Source organism: Branchiostoma belcheri, unplaced genomic scaffold (genome assembly GCF_001625305.1).
Source record: "Branchiostoma belcheri isolate BF01 breed outbred unplaced genomic scaffold, Haploidv18h27 scaffold6, whole genome shotgun sequence".
Lineage (NCBI taxonomy): Eukaryota > Metazoa > Chordata > Leptocardii > Amphioxiformes > Branchiostomatidae > Branchiostoma > Branchiostoma belcheri.
In genome coordinates, this window is record NW_017804242.1 from 2289195 (window position 1) to 2315121 (window position 25927).

The window sequence follows — 25927 nt, forward strand, 5'->3', positions numbered from 1 at the left end:
GGATTTTCGAGGATCGCAACACTAGTGGATGCATAGAGAATTAACGCCATGTTGCAAAGTAACGGAATAATTTCTAGAAACCAAATGTCTTTTAAAAATTCTCAAGAGGTCCATACCACAAAATTCGACTGATAAGACCAACGCACATTGCGTCATTTGGACGTCATGACGTCATATATTCAACCATACAGATTTCTAGGGCCAGAATCCCTGTTTATATAATTATATTCAACTACTCCTAGCTAATTAACGAAATAATTCTTAGTTTTTAAATCAATTTTAACAGTCTTTTAAAGGTCCATACCATCAAATAAAACTGATAAAACTAACGCACATTGCGTCGGTTTGACGTCATGACGTCATAGATTCAACCAAACATATATCTGTAATGTTAGTATGAGATGCTTTCTACCAGGCCATTTGACGTGTCAGAACGTTTGCAAAAGATTTTTTTATAAGAAAGAAAAGATTTTTTCCTTTGATCATCTAGATGGCAAGCCCGCAAGTTAAGCGACTGTGCACGTGGTAAACATAGCCATTTTGTTTGTAACAAAATGAAACACAAACATTGGTCAAGGAATGATGTCAAGGTAGATACAATAGGGCCTCAACAAAAGTTGTTGTGACTGGAACCTATCATTATACCGAAATGTGTTAAACTCTGTTAAAAGCCATCGAAACACCACGTCAGTAGAACAGTTTGTCTGTATGAGAGTAAGGACGAAACGATATTGTTATAAGACGACAGCGAAACATGGTGCAAGCTATTGCGATATTACTGATGTTGGAAATATCATAACTGCATCCGGCAAATCTCGTGTCCTGCTCAGATAGATTTATTTTTTATTTTTATTACCTTCGCCAAGAAGGTTATGTTTTCAGTAGCGTTTGTCTGTGTGTGTGTGTGTGTGTGTGTGTGGGTGGGTGTGTGTGTTTGTGTGTGTGTGGTTTAGCAAGATAACTCAAGAAGCAGTGGGTGGATTGGAATGAAACTTGGTAGGTGGGTAGGTCTTAATGAGGCCTAGAAATGATTAGATTTTGGGCCCCCTGGCGGCTTTCCTAGGTACTGCAGCTGAACTTCCGGTTTTGATATCTCATGTTCTGGACATGCTAGGGTCACGACAACCACATTTTGGTTGGTAGATAGTTCTTGGAGTAGGGAAGAAGTGACATGAGTTTGGGTCCCCTAGCGCCTTGTTCTGGAACTGCAGGAGCATTTGTTGAAAAAAATTTGAAGGACTATAACTTAAGAACCGGTTGACGTATTGTCGTGATTTTTGGTATGTAGGTAGTTGAAGTGATGCTTGACATAATCAGATGGCAATTATGCAAATCAGGAGCTAATTTGCATAATTAATGAGGAAATTCTATAAATCTGCTTTGTTCGATAATAGAACCATGAAACACTTGTGACATCTACTTGAGAACGGGGAAAACATCTGAGGATATAGATTATGTAAATGAGGACCTAATTTGCATAACTAATGGCAAATTCTTATAATTCCATAGTTGTAACTTCTGCACCCCGAATTTCATACTTGCCACATTTGGAAGTTAAGTGAAGGTGAATATCAATAAACATAATTTATTCAAATCAGACCTCATTTGCATAATTTATGAGGAAGTGCTATAATTAGCCTTTTTGTTGTGATAAGGCTGCCATTGGATGGAGAATATGATCAACTGATATAATCCATGCAAATGAGGCTCTTATTTACAAAATCAATGATTGAAATTGTATAATTCGTCACCCGCAAGGGTTAACATCATTTGGCGAAGGTATGAGATCGTGGAACTCTTTTTTTTTTATTTTGCGTAATTGTTTGTTTGTTTCTCTGTTTCATCAACTTGTTAGGTCATTGCCCTGTGACAAGGCTGTGGCCCCCTTTTTGGATAATTTGGAGCCGTTAAATGGCTTAAGCAAGGTGAACACAAGTTGTGCAATCGCTATAATACGTCTAATACAACTGTGCCCCCAAATCGGACGAACTGTCATTTGAACAGAATTCTTTAAGCCTCACGTTTAGACATAATCACAGCCAGAAAGGTGTTCACATCCAGGAAGGTGTTCTGTGCCCGGACCTTCAAGGTCATCTTCACTTACGATACAACGCAGCACCAACATCTGATAATGGTGGAATGTACCTGCACAGCTCTATGAATACCCACGTACGTAGAAAGACACAAAAAGGACTGTTTACAACTTGGAGCACTTGACTGCCCTGTCTGACAGCGTACCAAATCCGTACCGCTTCATTGTGTTCCACACCCTAAACCATGAATGTTTACATGTCGAACTAGGTGCCCATTTTTACACTTATGATCATAATTATGAATGGTAACCACAGTTGCTCGATGATGATCACATTTATCAGATATCATAAACTAGAGAGTAAAATGTAGGAGCAGGTAGTATTGACGGAAAAACGTTCAGAGTTACTTGCCTATGTGCAGATTAGCTGCTAGAATGGCGCTGACAAGCCCAAGGGCGACCTTCATGTTGCACGTCGAACTCTAGGGCCTGTTCTTCGGAAAAGTGGCCGAAATCCGTCGCACAAGTTTGAACTCTGATATCCAAGAAAAGTTTCAAGTTGACCAGAGAGACATGCTGTGCGCTGAAGCCTAGTATCGCAGATAGCGGTTGTCTGATATCGATACTCTCAGTGACCAGGTCTGACTATATTCCCAACTCTTTACAAAAGTGGCCGAAATCCGTCGCACAACCTGAAAAGCTGATATCCCTGGCTGACAAGATAGGCACCGTGTGCCGAGGCACAATGTCTCAGCGGCCGACTGATGCTCAGAGCAGGAGCGCGCGGAACTTCGATGTAGACGCGCGCCGTGTCGATGTTGTGTGCACGTCTGAACTACCTGCCCGGGCAAAATATGCCCCAAAAGTTCAGCAAATACACATATCAAGAACCCCTTTTGTAACCCCTAATCTAGGCAAGGTTAAAGCAATTTCAGGGTCGTTGCTTTTAACGTCGATGACATACCTGGATGATACATCATGCTGTCTAGAATAAGTCGACAAAGGTAGACGAAAAACACAAATACAGAAGGACAATGCGCAAGAAAACATGTAGACATGTAAATTAATAACCAGCTTGGAAAGTCGAATGTACCTGGCTATTTCCAAAATTAACCATCTAGCAAGGCATTATGGCCACATGACTGAGGACAAACCCCGGATTAGGATTCAAAAACAACACTTGGAGAAACCCCGACCTTCCTCAGGTTTGTCAGGAAGGGCAAGGGACTCATTATTGAAGGATTAGCTTACGCTTTAAGGGATCTAGATATCATTCATATGCAAGCTATTTCGGCTTTCATCTTACATCTGGATCAGGGTAGCCTAGATTTACATCCCGTTTCCAGTTGGGCGGTGATCGCGATGCAACCGTGCGGCGACCAAATTTGGATTTGTTTGACCCTTGATTTCATAACTGAAATATGGCGCAAGATGAAAAAGTATGACTGTAAGTAAGAAAAGGACCATAACGTAAACAATTCGCCCTTTATGTATGGGATTCGTTGAGCGATCTGTCAAATATTTATACATGTAGTCGCCAAACGTCGTAGCTGGAAGTACATGTTAACTATGAATGGTCCTGTAGTGATTAAAAACCTTAAAATACGGGGTTTCTGCACATAATGTGTTCAAAAAGAATAGATATGAATAAATATTTTTTATGTCTGTTTACCATCATTTCAATATTGTGAAATGGCGCGTTTGCCCTCTAATATTGTCTTAACTATATGGTAAATGTTCTACAATTCAGTTAATAATATGTTAGCAAGCCTAGCAAACATCAACTTGAAAGTCGTCTTACCATCGCACGTTGGGACAGTGTTGGGACTCCATGTTCCGCCAGCTTGGCAAGTAGCAGTATCAGCGCCGTTCAGTTGGTATCCCGTGTTACAGGTGAAGGTGACTGAGTTCGGGTAGGAGACCGCTCCGGTAGGAGACACCGCTCCGTTAGCTGGGGCTGCCCGAGCCGGACATTGTACCGCTGTACAAAAAGAAACAATTCCTGTCAAACGAATAGCTAGAAATGAAAACACATCATCTTATATTTATGTATGCCTTCTGTTGAGTAAGATATGTATGTATGTATGTATGTATGTATGTATGTCGGCGAAGAATCAATCTTTCGTGATAGAATTTAGTCCATGTTCCGTCAGCTTGGCCGCGAGACATTCTTTAATACCAAACGGACGTCTTTTTGACAACGTTTGAATATCAAAAATGGACGACATGTCTTGTGTTTTTAGTGTGAGCGCGTAACAAACTCAATTTTGCAAGAAATTACATGTTAGTATCAAACTCGTCTTACGTGTGCATGTTGGAACAGGACTACTCCACGTTCCGTCAGCTTGGCACGTCGGAGCAGCAACGCCGTTCAGTTGATATCCTGTGTTACAGGTGAAGGTGACCGAGTTCGGGTAGGAGACCGCTCCGGTAGGACTCACCGCTCCGTTAGCTGGGGCCGCCCGAGCCGGACATTGTACAACTGAAATGGTCAATAACCCTCTGAAGATTGGAGAAATTACGCCTTTGATCTTACATGAAGGATATGCCTGTGTCTATCATGTTTTGAATACTAGTATAGAAAGGTCTCGTGATTTCCATAAGAAAACAGTTACTCTTGACAAGCAACTGGATAACTGTCAAACGTTTGTAGAATCAAGTACTTTTCGTCATTGACAAAATACGGGATGGTGCTTGAAACGCCTGCCAATTTTCTTAATCTTGAGTAATGTTCATCCACGTGTCTCGCTCTTTCCTTCTAACGCCTCTTACTATCTGGTGGATGTCTGCATACTACAACTCGATGGATATTGCAATTGGCGAAATAAAACCAACTTTACAGGTCGTCTTACGTTCGCATGTTGGAACAGGATGACTCCAGGTGGTGTCCGCTTGGCACGTCACAGCAGCAGCGCCGTTCAGTCGGTACCCCGTATTACAGGTGAAGGTGACCCCGTTCGGGTAGGAGACCGCTCCGGTAGGAGTCACCGCTCCGTTAGCTGGGGCCGTCCGAGCCGGACATTGTACCGCTGCAATGGGAAGTGAGGAAAAACAAGCTTGGCAAATCTTGATATACAATTACAATATCTTGTGTATGACTTCTGCCAACTAGGATATATACATCTATGTGAGGAATCGATTTTTCTGGACAGAAACCTGGAGCAACCTATATACTAAATACAGGTAGGAGACGGTTGGTTACTGCATCGAGGAAGGAAAGGTCTTATTTGTCATTCTTCAACTTTCACAGCTTATGAATGCCTGTGCAATTTGGGGATAGGGCCACTGATCAAGCAAGACAATTGATCTGATGCAAAATATGCTGATACCAGTTAGGACAATTCCGGATCTGTTTTTTTAAACTTAGATCCGTACTTTATGGCCACGTACTAAATGTAGCATGTATAAACCTGCAGGTCGTTTTACCTTGGCATGTTGGAACAGGATGACTCCATGTTCCAGCAGCTTGGCACGTCGGAGTAGCTTGGCCGTTCAGTGTGTATCCCGTGTTACAGGTGAAGGTGACCCCGTTCGGGTAGGAGACCGGTCCGGTAGGACTCACCGCTCCGTTAGCTGGGGCCGTCCGGGCCGGACATTGTACCGCTGAAAGGGAAGTAAGGAAAACAAAGCTTGGCAAAGCTTGAAATAAAATCACAATATCTTGAGTATGACTTCTGTCAACTCGAATATGTACCTCTAAGCGAGGAACTGATGTTTCTATACAGAAACTTGGACCGGCCCTTTACACCAGATACAGGTAAGAGACCACTCCGGCAGAAGTCATCGCTTTATTAGCCGTCAGTGCCCGACATTGGATCGCTGCAATGGAAAGTACAAAAAGGATGATTTTTTTTGTCAAAGCAGAGAATAGTACGTAGCACATTGCACTTCTTCTGTAGAGTAGGGATCTTGCAGACTTACTTGGTCATCTTGTTAACCTTAATGATATGTCAGATAATGCTAAACTGCACCATATTCTTAGAGGCTTCCCGTTGTTACCCTCTATGTACAACTTTAAAACGATGCAACTCACTCAGACTTAGATTGGAGATACCAAGCGCTTCTACCTCCTAAATTTTCCTTCCAGCTCTTCTAGCTCTAATCGGCGGATATACTTCCGACAGTGAGATATAAGAGGTCAATACATAATCCTTAGTGGCCACTCCAGCTCAATAATTAAAAAAAAAACCTTTGTTAGCATTAGTATTATCAATGTCTTTGGGTGGTGGGACTACGGCGCACTGATATGTCAACTTTGTGTATTTATATGTTATTGTATTTTGCTGTGTGGTGCTGTTAAAATAAGTTATAAACTTCAGTGCAGCGCCTCACTGTCCTTGTTATGTTTTGATGTTTTGATGAATAAAAAAAAACATACGGTTAAAAAATCGATAGTTCTTGGCAAAATTTGCAAACCTTTCCCTTAAATCATACGGATTCATACCAAGACATGTCAGAACAGTTGCATTCTATATACAGTTCTCCCAGCCTGGTCATGGAGCAATGGTATTGCCAAGAACCGTGTATCACGTTGACATCACATCCAGAGAGGTGTTTGCACCGACAGAGCATACATGAAGACAACCATGTGATAGAGCCATTACAGCAGAACGGTTGGTCACTACTGAGAAAGGAAAGGTACATGTCTTTGTTTTACCTGTACATTTTGGGGACAGGGTCACTTTCAAGCGAGACCACGCATCCGATACAACACATGCTGATACCATTGGAAGTTGGGACACTACCGGACCTGTTATCTTAACTTAGTATGTACTATCTGTAGTGCCGATCACCTACAAAATGTGCTACCATATATTACTAGCAGGTGATCTGACCTTGGCATGTTGGAACAGGGTTACTCCACGTTGTGTCAGTTGTGAATGATCTGTTCAATTTCCACAATGTCGCAAGGGTTTCCTGGAATTTCACTTCGTAGGAAAGTGGTCCAGAATGTAGGACATACACTTGAAAGGCATGTGGGGAATCCTGGAATGTGGACCAGAATGATCAGAATGTCAGAATGTAGGACATTTGAAAGGCATGTGGGAAAGGAATGTGGGTATGATTGTAGGTATGTGAGGAAAGCAGACTGATTGTCGGCTGAAAAGAGAGATCACTTTGGCTTGGTTTGAGGCAGTCATCACAGGGAGGTACAGATTTGCGGCCTGAGTTCAGAGATTATAAGCCTGGTAACCAGTCTCAGCGGGTCAGCTTAGAGGTGTTTTCCGATCCCATCAGGGAAACACGGCGGTCTGTTTCACCACTACAAGGGCTAGTTTTCAGTTCTGTGTGGTTGTCCAAATGGGGACCTTCCACGTGCTTCTTACGGCCTGGCAATCCTTAGAAGGTAATACAACATCCAATGTATTTATGAATAAAAAGAGCCCTACAGGACACCTGTGTCGATCGTAAAAAGTAAAAATCTTCCTCTGTTGTTGGAACTGTGATAGATTTGTGTGATTTTAATTTTAGGTGAAACGTAAGTCTGTTATAAAGGACTATTAAATGTACAGGAAATAATCTGCCATTGAGAATGATTACCGGGGAATAATTGTCCTATAACAAAATTGATCTAGTCGAAGGATTTGGTTATGCTTACCTAACGTTAACAACCTATCAAGTTGAACGTCAACATCTGATGTCCACAAGAAATATTATATTAAACTACATATGAGACCTCACCTATCGAAAATGTACACAACCAATTCTGTAAAAAATGTTCTTGGTGTATTTAGAAATAGTAAGCAATGTACAGCAGAATTAGGTAGACTTCCTTTAGATACAGATATTTGTATATAGATATACTAGTAGTTAAATTCTGGTTATGCTTGGTCCAAATGGACACAACCTCACACTCCCTTCAAACGGATGCTCTTTCTTACAGCAAAGCCTACAAATACCCGTAGACAAACTTTATTGCAACGTGTTAAAGACATACCGGTATTAGATCATAATGGATACTCCTCTTTGTGGCATTCTGATAACTCACATTGTGACCCTGAACATGTTGGGGAAATGCTGAGAAGGAGACTTACAGATATAACGTTACACGTGTCTTCTACAGTTATAAAAGAGAAGTCAAACCCTTCAGACATAGTTTTAGACTTAGACGTAGCTATAATTTTAGACAACTACCTTTCATTATGTGGATTTTAGTTATTTTATATACTGTTCTTCAATGTTCTTTTATGTTTGTAACTGGCAATTAACCTCCGGGCATGAATTTGCAATAAACCTCTCAATTATTATAGAGAGAAAGATATAGTACCTGTTCAAATGCAGCAGAGTTGAAGACTGTCGATGATACGTAGGGGAAGATGTTCTACACTAATTCAGAAAAATCACTTACTGCTTACATCATTAACATCATGGGAGCTATAGCTATATGAGCTAGATAATGCTGCATGGGAGTGGACAGGGATGTAAATCAGCATGTGTCTGCTCAGTTGTGAATCTGTACAATTTCCACAATGTCCCAAGGGTTTCTTGGAAATTCACTACGTAGGAATGTGGGCATAGATGTGTGTCAGCAAAATCCCAGACATGCCTGTAGACATTCCATTCCTGTGGAAAAAATGCCTGTGCAATTCCTAGAATTCTTGCAAACTGCACACAATACTGTACCATTAGGCTCCCCCCTGAGGCGTCGCCAAAAAGTTGCAGGGAAAAGTAGCACATTGGATTCCTTCTGCAGAGTACGGTATGTATATACTAGTACTGGTCATAAATCTATATTTCTTGGCAAAAAATTTGCAAATCGTGCCCTTAAGTCATACATGTCAGACCAGTTGCGTTCTACATGTAGTTCTGTCGGTGTGGCCATGAATTGCCACCGTGCATGATGGTTGAATCTATGACGCCAAAGCGACGCAATGTGCGTTAGATTTATCAGTTTTATTTGATGAAATAGACCTCTAAAAGATTGCTAAAATTGATTTGAGAACTAAAAATTATTTCGTTAATTAGGTACGAGTAGTTGAAAATCATTATATAAACAGGGATTCAGGCCCAAAAAATCTGTATGGTTGAATCTATGACGTCATGACGTCCAAACGACGCAATGTGCGTTAGTTTTATCAGTTTTATTTGATGGTATGGACCTTTAAAAGACTGTTAAAATTGATTTGAAAACTTAAAATTATTTCGTTAATTAGCTACGAGTAGTTAAGTTGAATATTGAGTTCAATACTGAATATCGAATATCGAGTGTTGGATCTATGACGTCATGACGTAAAATCGACGCAATGTGCGTTAGTTGTATCAATTTTATTTGGTGGTATGGACCTCTAAAAGATTGTTAAAATTGATTTGAGAACGAAAAGTCATTTCGTTAATTAGCGCTAGCTAACGAGTAGTTGAATATCATACTAAACAGGATGCAGGCCCTACAAATCTGTATGGTTGAATCCATGACGTCATGATGTCCAAACGACGCAATGTGCGTTAGATTTAATCAGTTCTATTTGATGGTATGGACCTCTAAAAGATTGTTAAAGTTGATTTGAGAACTAAGAATTATTTCGTTAATTAGGTACGAGTAGTTAAATATCATTATATAAACAGGGATTCAGGCCCAAAAAAATCTGTATGGTTGAATCTATGACGTCATGACGTCCAAACGACGCAATGTGCGTTAGTTTATCAGTTTTATTTGGTGGTATGGACCTCTAAAAGATTGTTAGAATTGATTTGAAAACTAAGAATTATTTCGTTAATTAGCTACGAGTAGTTAAATATCATTATATAAACAGGGATTCTGGCCCTAGAAATATGTTTGGTTGAATCTATGACGTCATGACGTCAAACCGACGCAATGTGCGTTAGACGTATCAGTTTTATTTGATGGTATGGACCTTTAAAAGACTGTTAAAATTGATTTAAAAACTAAGAATTATTTCGTTAATTAGCTACGAGTAGTTGAATATAATTATATAAACAGGGATTCTGGCCCTAAAAATCTGTATGGTTGAATATATGACGTCATGACGTCCAAATGACGCAATGTACGTTGGTTTTATCAGTCGAATTTTGTGGTATGGACCTCTTGAGAATTTTTTAAAGACATTTGGTTTCTATAAATTATTCCGTTACTTTGCAATATGGCGTTAATTCTCTATGCATCCACTAGTGTTGCGATCCTCGAAAATCCGTATTGTTTAATCTATGACGTCATGACGTCTAAACTTCGTAATGTACGTTAGTTTTATCAGTTTTATCTGATGGTATAGACCGCTAAAAGATTGTTAAAAACATTTGAATACAGAAAATTATTTCGTTACTTTGCAACAAGGCGTCTAATTGAAACATGTCGGGTGCGGTCCTGGACGGCATTCTTGAATCTTTGACGTGAAGATGAATCCATGTGCGTTGATTCATTTTGATAGTATCGACCACTTAAAGATTATTAAAACTCATTTGGTAGTTAAAGATTAGAAGATTATTTAATCAAATGAATACAGAGTCTGAAAGGTTGTGGTTTGGTTTGACATACGTATGTGAAATGTCTATTTACATACTGTATGCGTGCTCATTTGCATATATGGGACAGTAGAATGCTTCCGCGCCTGAGACGTATCCGAAATAGTGCCTACCATTCGAATCGAAGGCTCAATCGAAGGCTGGCGAATCGAAGGCCGAAAGGAGGGCTAACTTTAGGTTGGTCTATTTAATATGTGGCAGGCGGAACTGATACCAATTATGCAAATGATGACCTAATTTGACTTAATGATTACAAAGCAAGCCCATATTTCATGGAGGTATGAGATCTCGGAACTCTTGTTGTTTATTTGTTTTCAATTAGAATTCACCACAACTATAAACATAGTGGAAGGGAGGACAAAACAGGTGTATTGACACCTTTACAAGTTGTCCTCCCAAACACAACAATATAAATACAGTGCAATACAAATTACAAAGTCGAACAATTGTTGACATGAAATACAAATTCCTACAATAACATACAATACTCTTAAAAATGCAATACAATACACTGCTATAAAATATCATTCATTATATACAATTGTAATAATATTAAAAACTAATAATAATTCTAATGAGGCCTTAAAGCTGTACAGGAGGCACACCCACAAGACGTGGGCCAAGAGCAAGCTTAGGGAAGTTAGTTTTGGTATGTTTTGATTGTAATAGCACAATATTTTTACCTCCCCCTTCAGAGTGGGGAGGGCGAGCCACCTTGTAAACCCCAGTCTCTTCTTACTTATGATATTAGTTCAATGATTGTTTTGAGGTCTTAGAATTATGACTGCACATGTGTATTTCATATTCATTTATCATTGGAGTACGTACAATGTACTTACTTGTTTCACAGTGACGTCCTTCAAAGCCAGGTGCACAATTACAGCTATAGCGGTTTACGCCGTCCACACAAATTCCTCCATTTTGACAGGTCACACCAATACAGTCGTCGGTGTCTGCATTGACATATTGGAATGGTAATTGATATGGTTTAAAAAATGAATAGAAATTTCAAACAGTTCCGCTACAGTATAAAAGCCACCAGGGGGGCCAAAATTTAATCATTTCGAGGACCCATCAAGGCCTACACATGCATGCCAAATTTTAACACAAACCATTCAAACTTTCTCGAGTTATCGTGTTGACAGACAGACAGACACTCTCTCTCTCTCTCTCTCTCTCTCACACACACACACACACACACACACACACACACACACTTGTGCACACACACACGCACGCACACGCACGCACACACACACACACATACATACATACAAACGCCACCGAATACACAACCTTATTGGTAAAGGTAACAATGTTCAGGGAGAAAAAAAATGCAACATCGTTGCCCCAAACAATAATCATGCTAAAGGTGACATAGACATTAGGAGTGATCAAACGTACGTAATTTGTGGGCATGCTCAACGAGGTGTAAAATCACCTGCACACAGACCAAACCTAGAGTATGTCATGACCTATATACAAAGAGACACGTAGGCAAACTGGAAATGGCACCGAATCCAGCATGATTCTGTACCAACAACTATGAAAGGGGTGCTAGTACAGTGGATTTCACTCGAAGACAAAATAGAAATTCTTATGATGTACAAAATGCCTAATAAACTGATGGACGCACCAATTATTACATCTAAGTACCTAATGCAAGCTACCCTGCATTTGAATTAAGTACCAGAGTTATCAACCCTGGATTGAGACGTTCACAAATTTTCCTACAGCTATAGTAGATCTCGTTGCCACTAATTACAGTAAGGGCATCGATATCATCACTTGAAAGCTTTTAACAATGCGCAGAGCTAGATGTACAAAGGTTGCGTGTGACAGGTCGTTCAGTGTAAAGGGTGTCTGTGTTACGCCCGACGGCAGTTATACCGGCAACTAAGTATAGTATACAGATACGGATACAAATATTTTCTCACAAATGTTGCCTTCTTTAAACCACACGACCTCAGATTTCATGTCGGGTGCCTTTGACATATGCCCAAGCTTTTAGTACATTTTTGCGCGTCCATCGGCCGATTAGTATTCATTGTTCTGGTTCCTTCATTTTGGCTAATTTCAGACCAAAACTATATATATTCTGGTGTCCTGTACCCTTGTATACCAAATGACATGAAATTTGGTATTAGTGTGCCTAGAATATATTCCCAGATATACATCAACCATGAGTGAGAAGCCTCAGTAGTGGACTAGACAATCACATAAGCGATTACACAACCATTTCCTTGTGTGACTCATCTTTAAATTTACCTGTCACGTTTTCTGAGAAGGATTTACTGACAGGACTGCGTGTGCTTCTTAGTCCCACTACTGGGGTTTCTGACTGATCTTGACTAAGAATAAAAATAAGCAACCTGTCTTGTCCATCATAATGAAAGATACATAGCGCGCGCTGCAAACGAGATACATGATAAAAGAAGAAGACATAGTGTAAACGACGTGCGACACTTAGTAGAATTGTAGATATGGACCCACCCATATTAGCCGTGGCGTGGCCATCGGCTCAAGAAATAATCGTGGCAAATAGGGGCCTTTACGAGTAATAGGGTGCACACGACATTTTTACGAGTAACTACATTTCAATAATGGTGCCTTATATATCACGTACCTTGTGCTGAAACTCCATCGCCATTAAACAGTAGAAGCAAAACGAGTATCCATGAAAAATGGGTTAATGTCACACGGCAAGCTAAAGGCAAACGATCCATTCTGCTGCATGCGTGAACTTTAAACTGTGATCGTACAAAGAGTATTCTGAGGCTAATGTCAGAGACAGGAGGCGTCTTCCACAGTAGTTGGACATTAAAGAGAAGAAGAAGTTTCTGTACACAACGCTAAATACAGAACTGATGTCACCAGGAAATGTCCTTGACTTGACACAGGCCACTTCTGTTCTGCCTCGCCATGGCCCAAATGAAAAAGCATGATGAAACACTTCTTTGTGGTTCATGCATATAAAGCCTAGGACACACACTATCTCTTCTGTCAAAGATATTCCACCTTATGTCGTGTAAATTCTTTTGTCCTTAATACTTTTTTTCAACTAGAGCTGTAAACACTTATCAAGCATTCGGGCGAACAACGTTTGTGGCCTTGTTTCAGGACGATAATTACAGTAATTTGCCTACGGCGATAAAACAAGTTCGGTGAAGTGATGATAGCTATGACCTGTAATCGCTGACAAGTGAGAAGGGTCACTAGATAATTGGGCTGACATTTATCAGTTAGTTTACGTTTGATATTGTTTGATTTCATTTGATTTCATTCGATTGCTTTATTTTTGTACTGGATGGCACTGTCCAGTGGGGTGGCGGATGGCTGTCACCGAAAAACAGGTAAAATACATATAACATCTGTGTCCATAATATCACCAGGGTCCATAATATCGCCACCTTGAGAAACAGTTTGCCTCAAAGATATTTTAACTGCAACATGCTTTTGGTATGCACTCCTTCACACATCAAATGTACATACCTAGGGTATTTTGCAGTACAAATATCTTTAAGCACACTATTTCTCAAGGTGGCGATATTATGGACCCTGGTGATATTATTGACACAGATGTTACATAAATATAGCAATTCGTCTAGACTAGTCCGTTAAGTCTAAGAAAATTACCGTTCGCAGTCAAAAGGTAACGCACGAGACACACAACCATCTAAACTGATCATGAAGTTCCCGTTTTCCCCATTCCCAGGATGCATACTTGACTTGACTACCAGGGGAGGTAAAAGTTCCAAGGCTGGATAGCGCAAGGGGGTCGAAATACGATATATTGTTGATATCTTACTACAGAACGAATATGACAACAAATAGAGTGTAATATCCTTGTGTTTTTGGTGAATACACCTGTTTTGTCCTCCCTTCCACTTGTATGCTTGTACTTGTGGTGAATTCTAATAAATAAATAAATTAACATCGAAGATGGTAACCAGTGGTACGTACATTATACCGTCTGTCAATACAAACAGCTATTGCGGAGATACAACTATTGCTCGAAATAATTCAACGTACGTTGTGGTCTACAAATATTAAGGGAGCAACTTTCACTATTTTAGACATCAACTAATGTAAAACACCATTGTAGGAACACATGATTCTATTGGAACTATCAACATGTGACAAGACTGGTCTGAAAAGATCCAAGACTCTTGCTCAAGTCTTTTTTTATCAATGCAATATATTATAACTACTTATTAGATATACATGTATTTGAATTATGCTTAACCTTCTATATTGAAGTATTTTTTACTTGTTATTGACGATGTAAATTTTGATGTTGCATATGATGTTGTAACACGTTATATGTGTTTTTGTATGGGGGAGGGCAACTTATAAAGGTGCGTATGCACCTGTTTTGCCCTCCCTTTCACTTTGTGAAAGATCATAATAAACTAGAAAGGCCGACATTTGCTTTGGAGCAAATACAGCAATGGCTTCACCACATTTTACGACATGGCAGGGAAAGAATGAGAAACACAAGGGAACACAATGCTTTACATTGATATAACTATAGTATGAAGTAACATACAACTAAGACTACAACAGTTGGATAGCTATTCCCTACATTATTGGTTAGGATTTTTAATTGCATAATGCAAACTGTTGATTTTCAAGAAAAAAAGAAGTGTTCATGCCCCGCATTCCAATGCTGGAGCAGGAAAGCTTGAAATACCTACCAAAACACTTGAATACAGACATACTGTCAGTATGGAATGGATCTGAGCAGGTATTAATTAAGTTAAGCCTGTTAAATTCCAACAGCCAATCAGCAAGGAGAATAGAGGAAAGCTGTATGCCTATTGGTTGATGCCCTGCATTCCATTGTGATGACTCATGCCCAAATGTGGTAACACTGCACACTAACTCAGTAATACATTTGCTATAACACAGCCAAAAAACTCAAATAAAACCATTCTAAAAGCCTGTATCACAAAAATTTAAAAAACGCCTAGGGGTATTTGCCCACTGTACCTCCATACCAAATTTCAGGACCTTAGGCCCTAAAATGAAGAAGCTGAATCCATTTAAAAAATGGCAGGAGAAGGAGAAGGAGAAGGAGAAGGAGGAGAAGAAACATCAGAAAAAGCAATATGGGTTCACCACCACTTCGTGGTGTGGTGAACCCATAACAAATAAACAAATGTCCGACGTCGTATCACTGCGAACCTTGCATGACCCAACGATGACATTTAAATAATCACTATACTACTGCTTGCCTTTAACCTGATATGTGACCGCCATGTTTGTTGCCGTGGGCCGTACAAATTATGTAACAAGGCCACCGATTGGTCCATACAAACCAGCTGTCGGGTTTTTGTCCAAGACGCCACCAAAATTGTCAATGATTATGAATGATCGCCTTCAGATGCAATTATCCTTCTTGCTGAGAGAAACACTTGGTTTTTGTCACCAAATTAACTGAGATAGATTGCTTACAGCACACTACAGTACAGTAGTGAAAAGCAACCGTTTATGTCTCTGTACTTTGGGCGAATCACAGCACTTGTCACTTGAACCAACAGCTCCTCAAGACTATTATTCGAAGCTTTCAAGACGCTATCTTTCTTGCTAAGAGAGACAGAGGTAGAACGCGTACAATGCATAGTGTATAGAGCTGAAAAGCAACTGTTTTAAACCCGTGCCTTGGGCGAATCTCCACACTTGTCGCAAGCAACAAGCCATCAACTAGAATATGCAGTAACACGACACTACTGTTCTCCTCGCTGTGTATGCTTGTTTATCTGACAACCAGGACACTGTATACCCGACCGGGACGTCTACGCCCCACGGAACAAACTAAACAGGAATGCTGGAGTTGGTAAAAGAGAAAAAAGGACAGGCATCTGCATAGTTAAAGTAATAAAGTACCCAAAATAAATACGTAGACACATAAACAGCAGAAGAGAACGAAAACGTGCACATTAACCCAGACAACCAAGAAAGTCACCAACAGTTTTACCCACCCTTCCCCACTATCTTTTTGGTCCACTCCGAAAGTTAAGACAGCAGCACGAACGGGACGACCCACAGCACGTTCAACCATGAACATGAAAGACTGTGTTGAAGTTAGGCTGCTGTTCTGGACTCTTTAGTCATGTTCGGTTGACGGTTGGACTGTATGTATTTGATTCACTCAGAGGAATATGGCCATTACAGTACCTGACTAGCCGTACATGGGTACAGCGTCGGTGAGGAATTCTTCAGTAGAACAAGGTAAGTACAGCCGAAACTGCACAAGAAGACCGCTCATGTCATGGGACAGGTAAACTCTCATCTATGTGGACAGGTGGTCGCTATAGACAGGATTCTTCATGCTTGTGTGAATAGGAAAGAATTATGTAACCATGAACAAGTGGTCACAACAGGTGGTCCTTACATGTAGAGGTGGTCATTTGTACATGTGCAGGTTTGACTCTATACGGTAGATCATTACTTTGGAGTTACAGTCACAATACAGGAAAGTATATGAGCCCAGGCTGTAATTTTGTCCAAAGGCAGATGCAATGTCTTAAATTTTATTGTGACCAAGAGATTTTTGAGTGAGGAACTCAGTTGTGGTCATTCACAAAATTACAATTTCTCAGCTTTCCGTCTAAAATTCCTTATTATTGTTATTTTAGGGACCTTCGATGGATGACCCAGCGTACCCTGCGGGACACGGCCGTAACCAGCCGTATCCGGTTCCGGGTCAAACTCACTCCGCCCATGACCCCGCGTACGCGCCCCCCGGGCAGAACTACCCATCCCCCGGGCAGAGCTACCCACTCCCCGGGCAGCCGTACCAGGATGATCCGGCGTACCCTGCCCCCAGGCAAGCCTACCCTCCGCCACAAGGCCCCCCCTTATCTCCAACGGCACCCCCACCCCCAATGATGGGCCCCCACCCCCCGGGCAGAGCTACCCACCTCCGGGTCAGACACAGCCACCCCCACCCCCCTTGCAGACGTTCCCACCCCCAGGACAGACGCAGCCACCCCAGGCACCGCCTCCAGCGTACTCAGGGTAAGCCGGCAGAAAGACCAATTCAATTCAATTTTCAATTTATCTATTTCACCAGCAACTAGTTATATAAAAACCTGTTTGTTTGTCAGGCAATGCTGGACATGCAAAGTACAAAAAAAACAGTATTACGAAAACACCTACGATCCAAAATGACATTATATATAACAAAGGAACTCACATAGTTTCAACTCTCTATACTTTCATGGCATCACAATTCCTGACTGAATTTTATTAATCCCAAAGGAATCTCATGTATCTAGTATTCTTCCGAACCGTAGAATGTTGAAAAACCTTTGGTTGCATCAAACGTTGCCTTTGACATAACTTAAAAGAAAAGTAGTGAGTAAAATCATCAGACTGAAAATGACATATATGGGACACTTGACCATACGGAATATTTATGGGTTCACCACACCACGAAGTGGTGGTGAACCCATATTGCTTTTTCTGATGTTTCTTCTCCTCCTTCTCCTCCTCCTGCCATATCTTTAAATGGATTCAGCTTCTTCATTTTAGGGCCTAAGGTCCTGAAATTTGGTATGGAGGTACAATGGGCAAATACCCCTAGGCGTTTTTTTAAATTTTTGTGATACAGGCTTTTAGAATGGTTTTATTTGAGTTTTTTGGCTGTGTTATAGCAAATGTATTACTGTGTTAGTGTGCCGTGTTTACCACGTCTGGGCATGAGTCATCACAATGGAATGCAGGGCATCAACCAATAGGCATGCAGCTTTCCTCTATTCTTCTTGCTGATTGGCTGTTGGGATTCGACTTAATTAACACCTGCACAGAGCATTTCCACCTGCACAGCGCATTTCTTGCTGATTGGCTGTTGGGATTTAACTTGATTAACACCTGCACAGAGCATTTCCATACTGACAGTATGTCTGTATTCAAGTGTTTTGGTATATATAGGTATTTCAAGCTTTCCTGCTCCAGCATTGGAATGCGGGGCATGAACGTTTTTTTTTTTTTTTGAAAATCAACAGTTTGCATTATGCAATTAAAAATCCTAACCAATAAAGTAGGGAATAGCTATCCAACTGTTGTTTTAGTTGTATGTTACTTCATATTATAGTTATATCAATGTAAATCATTGTTTTCCCTTGTGTTTCTCATTCTTTCCCTGCCATGTCGTAAAATGTGGTGAACCCATCGCTGTATTTGCTCCAAAGCAAATATTGGCCTTTCTAGTTATAATAAGTTTCACCTGCTGTCAACTTGACACACATGCGTGGCTGAATATATTGTACAGACCAAACTCGTGACACACACACACAAACACACACACACACAAACACACACACACACACACACACACACACACACACACACACACACATAAAATTGTAACGTCTTAGTTGTTCAATACAGTGCACTATACATGTATGTCAACGCAGTTTCTACAATTTCCTTACAGACAGCCGGCCAGCAGGACTACGCGTGTTATTACCACTACCACTACAGCAGACCAAAATATGGACTTCTGCAGTCGGTGTTGGAGGCGGGACCACCCGTATAAATGGTACTCTCTCCAGGGGAAGGTAAGGTTGGACAGTTCAACATTCCTTAGTACACATCTGAAATATTGCTTCCAGATTAAAGAAGGAAAATCCGTAACGGCGCTGCCACATCATCATCGCCAAACTTTTTTTCGCATCAGGTTTTGGGTCCCCAGATATAAGGCCACACTTCCTTAATTTTATGGATGACATCCTCTGAAGACCCCAAACAGGCAAACTAGTGCGCACGGGCGAATAAAAAAAATTCCGGCCAAAAATAAAAATGCTACTAACCCATAGGAATAGAAAGCTGGTATTGTGAATTCGCGGCAGTACTTAGCAACGCACCTCTGATAGCAACGTGTGCAACAATGTGTTCCCTTCCTCTTGTTCTTCTTCTTCTTCTTGTCCAAACAAATGAGGTCAATGACCTGGACTAGACGTCTGTCACCATGGTACGAGTAGCATCGTAGCAGACAGCCCGTGGTGTTGGGTTACATTATGTAGCAGAACAGAGCTATAGGCTGCTCACCATATATTATATATCAATGTGCCTGAATAACAATAACAGAGCAGTAGTTTGTTAGCATTGACCATGTAAAGGTAAACAGAACGCATTTGCTTTGCAAATGTTACTTTTCTAGTCATTTTTTTTTCTTTTCCTTTTTCTCTTTCTAGTCATTTATGAGTCGTTTCTTTTCTTTTACGGCCTCCTCCTCCAGGGCTGGGGCTGGATCGTGGTTCTTGTGCTGATGTACTTCTTTGTGGGGATTGTGGGCGTCATCTTGTGGCTCGCCTGGGCCATTCTGACGTCAGACAACCATCATCATCACCATGGAAGTCATCATCACCATCATGATCATGATTACCATCATGATTACCATCATGATCATGATTTCTAGTGAGTATATGTTGCTCTTACTGTAAATCTTTAAATGTTCGCGGTGTTTTTATATTCCGGTTTTTGCGGTGACATATTTGTCAAATTTCTATGCATACGCACGTGCTTAATATTTTGCCATGATTATAGTAAATGTGTAATGCCCATTTCATGTTATTTTCATGTAAAATGTGAATCTTTTAATCTAATTCCTTAACCCGTGTCTTCACGTCTTTATGTGTCTGTTCATTTACCAATGCTGTATTTATCTGTTTCTATTTTTCAGTGACTAGAGTCCGGCTCCACACATGTGTACAGCTACCGAAGATTCGCCACATCGAAGGACAGCAGCATTGACGCCACCCGTGCTGAACAGAGAAACGGAGGAGATACGTAGATTAGATGATGATGACGATGAAATACCTTTATTGTACATTCATGCCACAACGGGCTAGGTACAGGTCAAGACTTAACAGACACATAACAAATGTATGTAGAAAAGTGGAGACAAAAGATACACTACTTGACTTAGACATACATACATACTAGTACATAAGTAACACATAAGGATACTATACTAGGCTAATACAAAGTGTTCTAGTTACTGGGCTAATATTAGATCCCCGTCCACTAGACGGCGACCGCTGAGCGACCGTTGAGAGCACGTCGGCAGAACGTCCTGCACCTGCGCGAATTGTGCATAGCACGTCAAAACGTCTCGTATAAGGTCGTATAAGTCAACACTCCGTCTGTAGTTTCCAAATGTTGTGTCGGAAAAGAATGCAAAAGTCTGCAACAGGCAAAATTCTGATGCAACGTTGACCAAAAGCTCCAACTATAATAAAACCGTGAAAATGGGGGTTTTGTGCAGGCGCAGTACGTTCTTTCGACTTGCTACCGTTGAGGAACCAGATTTAGATTTGTTTGGTCCTTGATTTTTATAATTAGAATATGATGCAAGATGATAGATTTAAATCAATGTAGAAATCATGACCCATTTGTGCTGGGACTTTAGTTGAGTGATTTGGTTTTAGCTATAAATTTACTCGTACGCCCCTCTTGCTCTATATAATATTTACTGTAAACTGGTGAAATCTGCTTGCATACATGTACATAAGCGCATTGGATTTATTTGACTAGTTCATTTATTTTGTGTTCGAGGACTAGACCGGGTGTAAAAATTGTAAATTTGGTCTTTTTTGGCGAGCGGTTATAAAAATGTATTTTCTGTTTTTATTTTGGCGCAAGATTATGTATATAATACAATGCTAGCGAATGTAATAAAGCATTTGAAATAGGTATGGACAATGTACGTAGACAAAATGTCATGCATTCAATTTTTCAGATAGCTCGATATTAGGTAGACATTTTGGAGAAAAATCGTCAGTTTGATGGAGAACATATGCGAACTGTAAGTCATGAGGAAGTTAGACCAAGGAAAGCTCCTTAAGACAGATTACACAGTCACTGTGGAACGGTGATGACCCATTGCACATTGTTAAATCCTTTTACTGTAGTAAAGTGTGTTCTACTATTCCACCCTTAAAGTCTGGTCATACCTATGTAACCGACTCTAGGGAAAAGGCAATTATGTTTAACAAATATTTCTCTGACCAGTCCACTATAGATGACTCAAAGTCTAGCCTCCCTCGACTAGATTTTCTTACTGATGTCCGCTTCTCAGAATGTTTTACTACACCTGAGGAGATTGAACTTTATGTCTCTTCCTTAGATGTATCAAAGGCATGTGGCTATGACAATATTGATAACCGTTTCCTTAAATTAATATGTCCTTATATATCTGATAAAATCGCATATGTTTTTAATTTATCACTTTGCCATGGTGTCTTTCCCGAAGCCTGGAAACGGGCAAATGTGGTTCCGATTTATAAAAAAGGAGATCATGACGATGTGTCAAACTATCGCCCCGTTTCCTTACTACCTTGTTTGTCAAAAATCTTAGAGAAAATTGTTTATAAACATTTGTATAATCATCTGATGTCTCAAAACCTTTTGTATACTCTTCAGTCGGGCTTTATCAGAGGAGATTCGACAGTTAACCAGCTTATTTGTATTACCGACAAAATTTTCAACGCTCTTGACTCCAACAGAGAAGTCCGAGCGGTTTATCTTGACTTTTCGAAAGCCTTTGATAAGGTCTGGCATAAAGGATTAATTTTTAAACTTCAAAGAAACGGGGTAGATGGTCCAATTTTAAATTGGCTCTACAGTTATCTTTCTGATAGAGAACAAAGAGTTGTTATTGAGGGTCATTGTTCCGACTGGAAACATGTCAGCGCAGGTGTACCTCAGGGGTCGGTACTTGGGCCCCTTCTGTTTCTTATTTACATAAATGACATGGTGGATGGTTTGGTTACCTGCCCCTATTTATTTGCAGATGATAGCTCCCTACTGGACATTGTGGATAATCCCAACTCTTCAGCTGATCGACTTAATTCTGATCTTAGGAAGATATCACGCTGGTCTTCGACCTGGCTTATGGAGCTTAATCCGCTAAAGACTGAAGAGATGTGTTTTTCTAGGAAATCCAATTCTCCAGACCATCCCCCCATTATACTTGATAATTGTGTTATTAAATCTGTTAAAGTTCATAAGCATATAGGAATGATACTTACCTCCACCATGTCTTGGGAAACTCAAATTTCACATATGATTGCTAATGTATCCAAACGAGTGTCCACTCTCAACAAGTTGAAATTTAGATTACCACGCACTGTACTTGATGTTATTTTTAAATCTTTTATTCGACCTCTTCTTGAATATGCTGACATAATATGGCATGGATGCACTGTGTATGATTCTCAACGATTAGAACGAGTCCAATATGAATGTGCACTTACAGTTTCAGGGGCTGTCAGAGGGTCTTCTTACTCCTCACTCCTTGTTGATTTAGGCTGGGAGAGACTCTCTGATCGTCGCCATGTTCACTCACTGATCATGATGTACAAAGTAATCCATGGCCATACCCGTCAGTATCTCAGGGACCTGATCTCTCCCGAAGTTTCTTTTTCGACTTCATATGATCTTCGTAATAAATCTAATTTACGGCTACCGCTTTGTCTTACAACTAGGTATAAAAAGTCTTTCATTCCATATGCTACGCATCACTGGAATGGTCTTGATGTAGCTGTTCGATCTCTGAATCTTTGTAACCCGACCCCTGTCAGCCATGTTGCAGAGGGTGATGCAGTTTGTCGCCTGATGACCCAAATAGCTGCGTTCTGTGTGGAATTTAATTTCAAGGCATTTGCGTCACCGGAGATTGCGAAAAACTTATGGCAACAACCTATCTTTTTTTTTTCAAAACACGAAGTAAGCTATTTCAGCATATAAGCATTTAAGCCGTCACCCTGGTGGGGAAATTCTTTTTTTCAGGCAGGTCCGTTGAAAAAACTGCAAAAGAAATATTTTTCGTATCCAAAATTTACATTTGACTACAGTTTCTACCCAAATTGTAGAGTCAACAGACAGTAACCAAAATCCTATCGGAAGCCGGCTGGAAACCTCTGTTGACTGATGTAATGAGATTTCCCGGCGTACTTTTCTTGGCGGAGTTGTAGCCCTTAGGTCTGAGGGTGTCCGTCGGATCCAAAATTGTGAAAAAAAACTCCGGTCCGAGACCTTTACTTATGTTCCAGTGACAGCGAGACCAGTAGACAACGTTGACATACTTATTAGTTTTCTTCCAGAGGGTCTCATTTGTCTTTGTGGAGTAGGATCAATCAGAGAAAGTAGGTAAGGTTGAAGTCTCTCCAAGTGTGAATCTTGCGATGTTTGAAACGGCAAACTGGTTTGTTTAAAGGGGGAGGGGATGATACTCGTATCAAGCCTTTGGTAGCGAAAACTAGGATGCCATGTATGCGGCGGTTTAACTGGCGTAGAAAAACGCAGATATGTAACAAAAGATATGTACACATCTTTACAACTGGCATAGAAACCACGCACATATATTTAACAGAAGATCTGTAGACGTTGTCTGCATGGAGTGGTCAACATCTGAAAAGATTTGGGTTTCTTCAAGGACGTCTTGTAGACTTTCCTTTGTTTCATTCATAGAGAAGTTGTGGTCGACTGGGATGGGTTAAGCGTTGTCTTTAACACCTATTTTACACGAAATCAACTAAATTTGGTAAAGTACATCAGGGTAACGAATAATAGATTGGGAGTTCAGTTACGATTTGAAGTAGGTGACTGTGACACGGAAAAAAGACACGCAGACCCTAGAGCTCCTTTGCATACTATTGTTGTAAATGTACGTACAGCTGCCGACGAACCGGTTGAACCGGTTGCAATTACAGTCAGCATCCAAGAAGTCCGTTTCCTGGCTGGCAGTGCCTATAGTAAGTCTATAGTAAGTCTTTGCTTGCTTCCATGCACCATATCAAAGAGAATTTTTGACATTCTTTACAGAAATTGTGCGATATCGCTCGCAGCCAGGCATGAAATGGGGCATGGTGAATTATAAATAGATTGTGTTATCGTCTTTGTAATTGTTTTTGTAAAATTGTGACAAAGCATCGTGCTCCATTCAGGGACAATGCACAGACGCCGAGTCCCCTGCCTATTGTATGTACATTTTGAGTCTTAAACAGTAAAGTTTGAAGCTTTGATAAATTTGTTTCGTTTGGTAGATGATGATTCCTCACATTAATATTTCTCTTGGCTTTGCTTCTTGTAGGTCTGAGAAGCGAGTCGAGTCTGGGTTACTCAAAACCTTCGATGGATGGCCCAGCGTACCCTGCGGGACACGGTGACCCGACGTATCCAGTTCCGGGTCAAACACCGTACGTGCCCCCCGGGGGAGGTTATCCTGCCCCCGGGCAGAACTACCCACCACCAGGACAGAACTACCCACCCCCTGGACAGAACTACCCACCACCCGGGCAGCCCTACCCACCCCCTGGGCAGAACTACCCACCCCCCGGGCAGACGTTCCCACCCCCGGTACAACCTGCCGGACCCGGGGGACAAGAGGAACGCCAGCCCTGGTACAGCCCCAAAGGAAAGGTACTTACTTGTACTTATACTTTGGAAAGGTAAACTAGGATATTTTACAGTTCTTATTATGCATTTGCAAAGTGTGTGCGTGCGTGTTTGTGTCCATAAGTATTTGAATTTTAAGTAGCTATCTGGAAGTCTATATCTGTAAGACAACTTGTCCAGGCACTTCGCCCTTCGTAGTATGCAAGGAAGAATGAGTGAGTGAGTGAGTGAGTGAGTGGGTGAGTGAGTGAGTGAGTGAGTGAGTGAGTGGGTGAGTGAGTGAGTGAGTGAGTGAGTGAGTGACAGCAGGTGAGTGGGGGCAACAAATGAAATAAAGCGAAATTCATAACGGAAACTTCGATGATAATTTCCAAGAGATGTGAAATCTCGGAATTTGTGTTGATGTGTGATTTTGGGCTGACTTGCAGGGCTGTGTTTACGTCACCCTCCTGGTGCTGATGTTCGTCATCTTCGGCATCGTCATCCTTCCCATCGCCTGCCTCTGCATGCTGTGCGCATGCGCGGGTGGTGGCGGCGGTGGTGATGGCGGATCTTACGACGGGGGATCGGGATGCGATGGAGGAGATGGAGGAGATGGTGGGGATTGATTTGATTTGATTTATTGAAATTGCAACAGTGCAATACACGTGGGACACAGGCAGATGTTGCTGGTGTTGTGTCCCACACATAGAAACATAGTGCGGGACGGACAATAACCATTTTCACTTGATTAGCATATTCAAATGAACATCATTGGAAACGCGATAGATATTTCCCAGAACATGTGGTTGTGGTTCGTGTGAGAATAATGATGCACATATTTACTTTACCCCTTTGGTGTAAAGTATTATAAAGACCTGAACACCCTGGAAGAATGGCAAAGCAAATGGCTCATGCAGTTTAATCCCGAAAAATGCTACATTATGCACATAACAAACAAACGAACACCACATGCAACTAGCTACCAGTTTTGTGGTCAGGCTTTAGCAACCACAAAAGTCCATCCGT

The 25927-nt window shown here is 40.9% G+C and overlaps 2 protein-coding genes and 1 long non-coding RNA gene across 8 annotated transcripts in view; 2 read left to right on the plus strand and 1 right to left on the minus strand.

The window, feature by feature from the left end:
- The window catches only part of LOC109482243 (adhesion G-protein coupled receptor G7-like), a 28125-nt gene extending 14736 nt beyond the window's left edge, over positions 1-13389 (minus strand). The window contains exons 1-2 of the mRNA XM_019784935.1: positions 13137-13389; positions 11350-11463 (exon numbers count right to left, since the gene is read on the minus strand). Of these exons, the coding sequence (XP_019640494.1) occupies positions 11350-11463; positions 13137-13236 (214 nt within the window). The 5' untranslated portion in view covers positions 13237-13389. The remainder of the gene's footprint in view (positions 1-11349; positions 11464-13136) is intronic.
- A 4115-nt stretch (positions 13390-17504) lies between these two features.
- Positions 17505-19934, plus strand: LOC109482445. Its single transcript, XR_002140953.1, has 3 exons — positions 17505-17533; positions 18954-19077; positions 19758-19934. It is a non-coding gene; the product is annotated as an uncharacterized LOC109482445 (long non-coding RNA).
- Positions 19935-23476: 3542 nt separating this feature from the next.
- On the plus strand, positions 23477-25748 carry LOC109482350 (proline-rich protein 2-like). 6 transcript variants are annotated; one of them, XM_019785038.1, is made up of 4 exons: positions 23477-23671; positions 24199-24287; positions 24615-24943; positions 25348-25748. In XM_019785038.1, the coding sequence occupies exons 3-4, from the start codon at positions 24656-24658 to the stop codon at positions 25525-25527; spliced, it is 468 nt and encodes a 155-aa protein (XP_019640597.1). In that variant the 5' UTR covers positions 23477-23671; positions 24199-24287; positions 24615-24655; the 3' UTR covers positions 25528-25748. The 6 variants fall into 6 exon arrangements, with proteins under 6 accessions (XP_019640597.1, XP_019640595.1, XP_019640596.1 ...); XM_019785034.1 differs by having other exon boundaries at positions 23478-23671; positions 24199-24276; XM_019785035.1 differs by having other exon boundaries at positions 23478-23667; positions 24199-24276.
- The last annotated feature ends 179 nt before the right edge of the window (positions 25749-25927 follow it).

Excerpts from the sequence above, each read along its gene's own strand:
- LOC109482350 (XM_019785033.1), top strand. Across the intron at positions 24,944-25,347 it reads GGTACAGCCCCAAAGGAAAG|GGCTGTGTTTACGTCACCCT; the intron begins GTACTTACTTGT and ends GCTGACTTGCAG.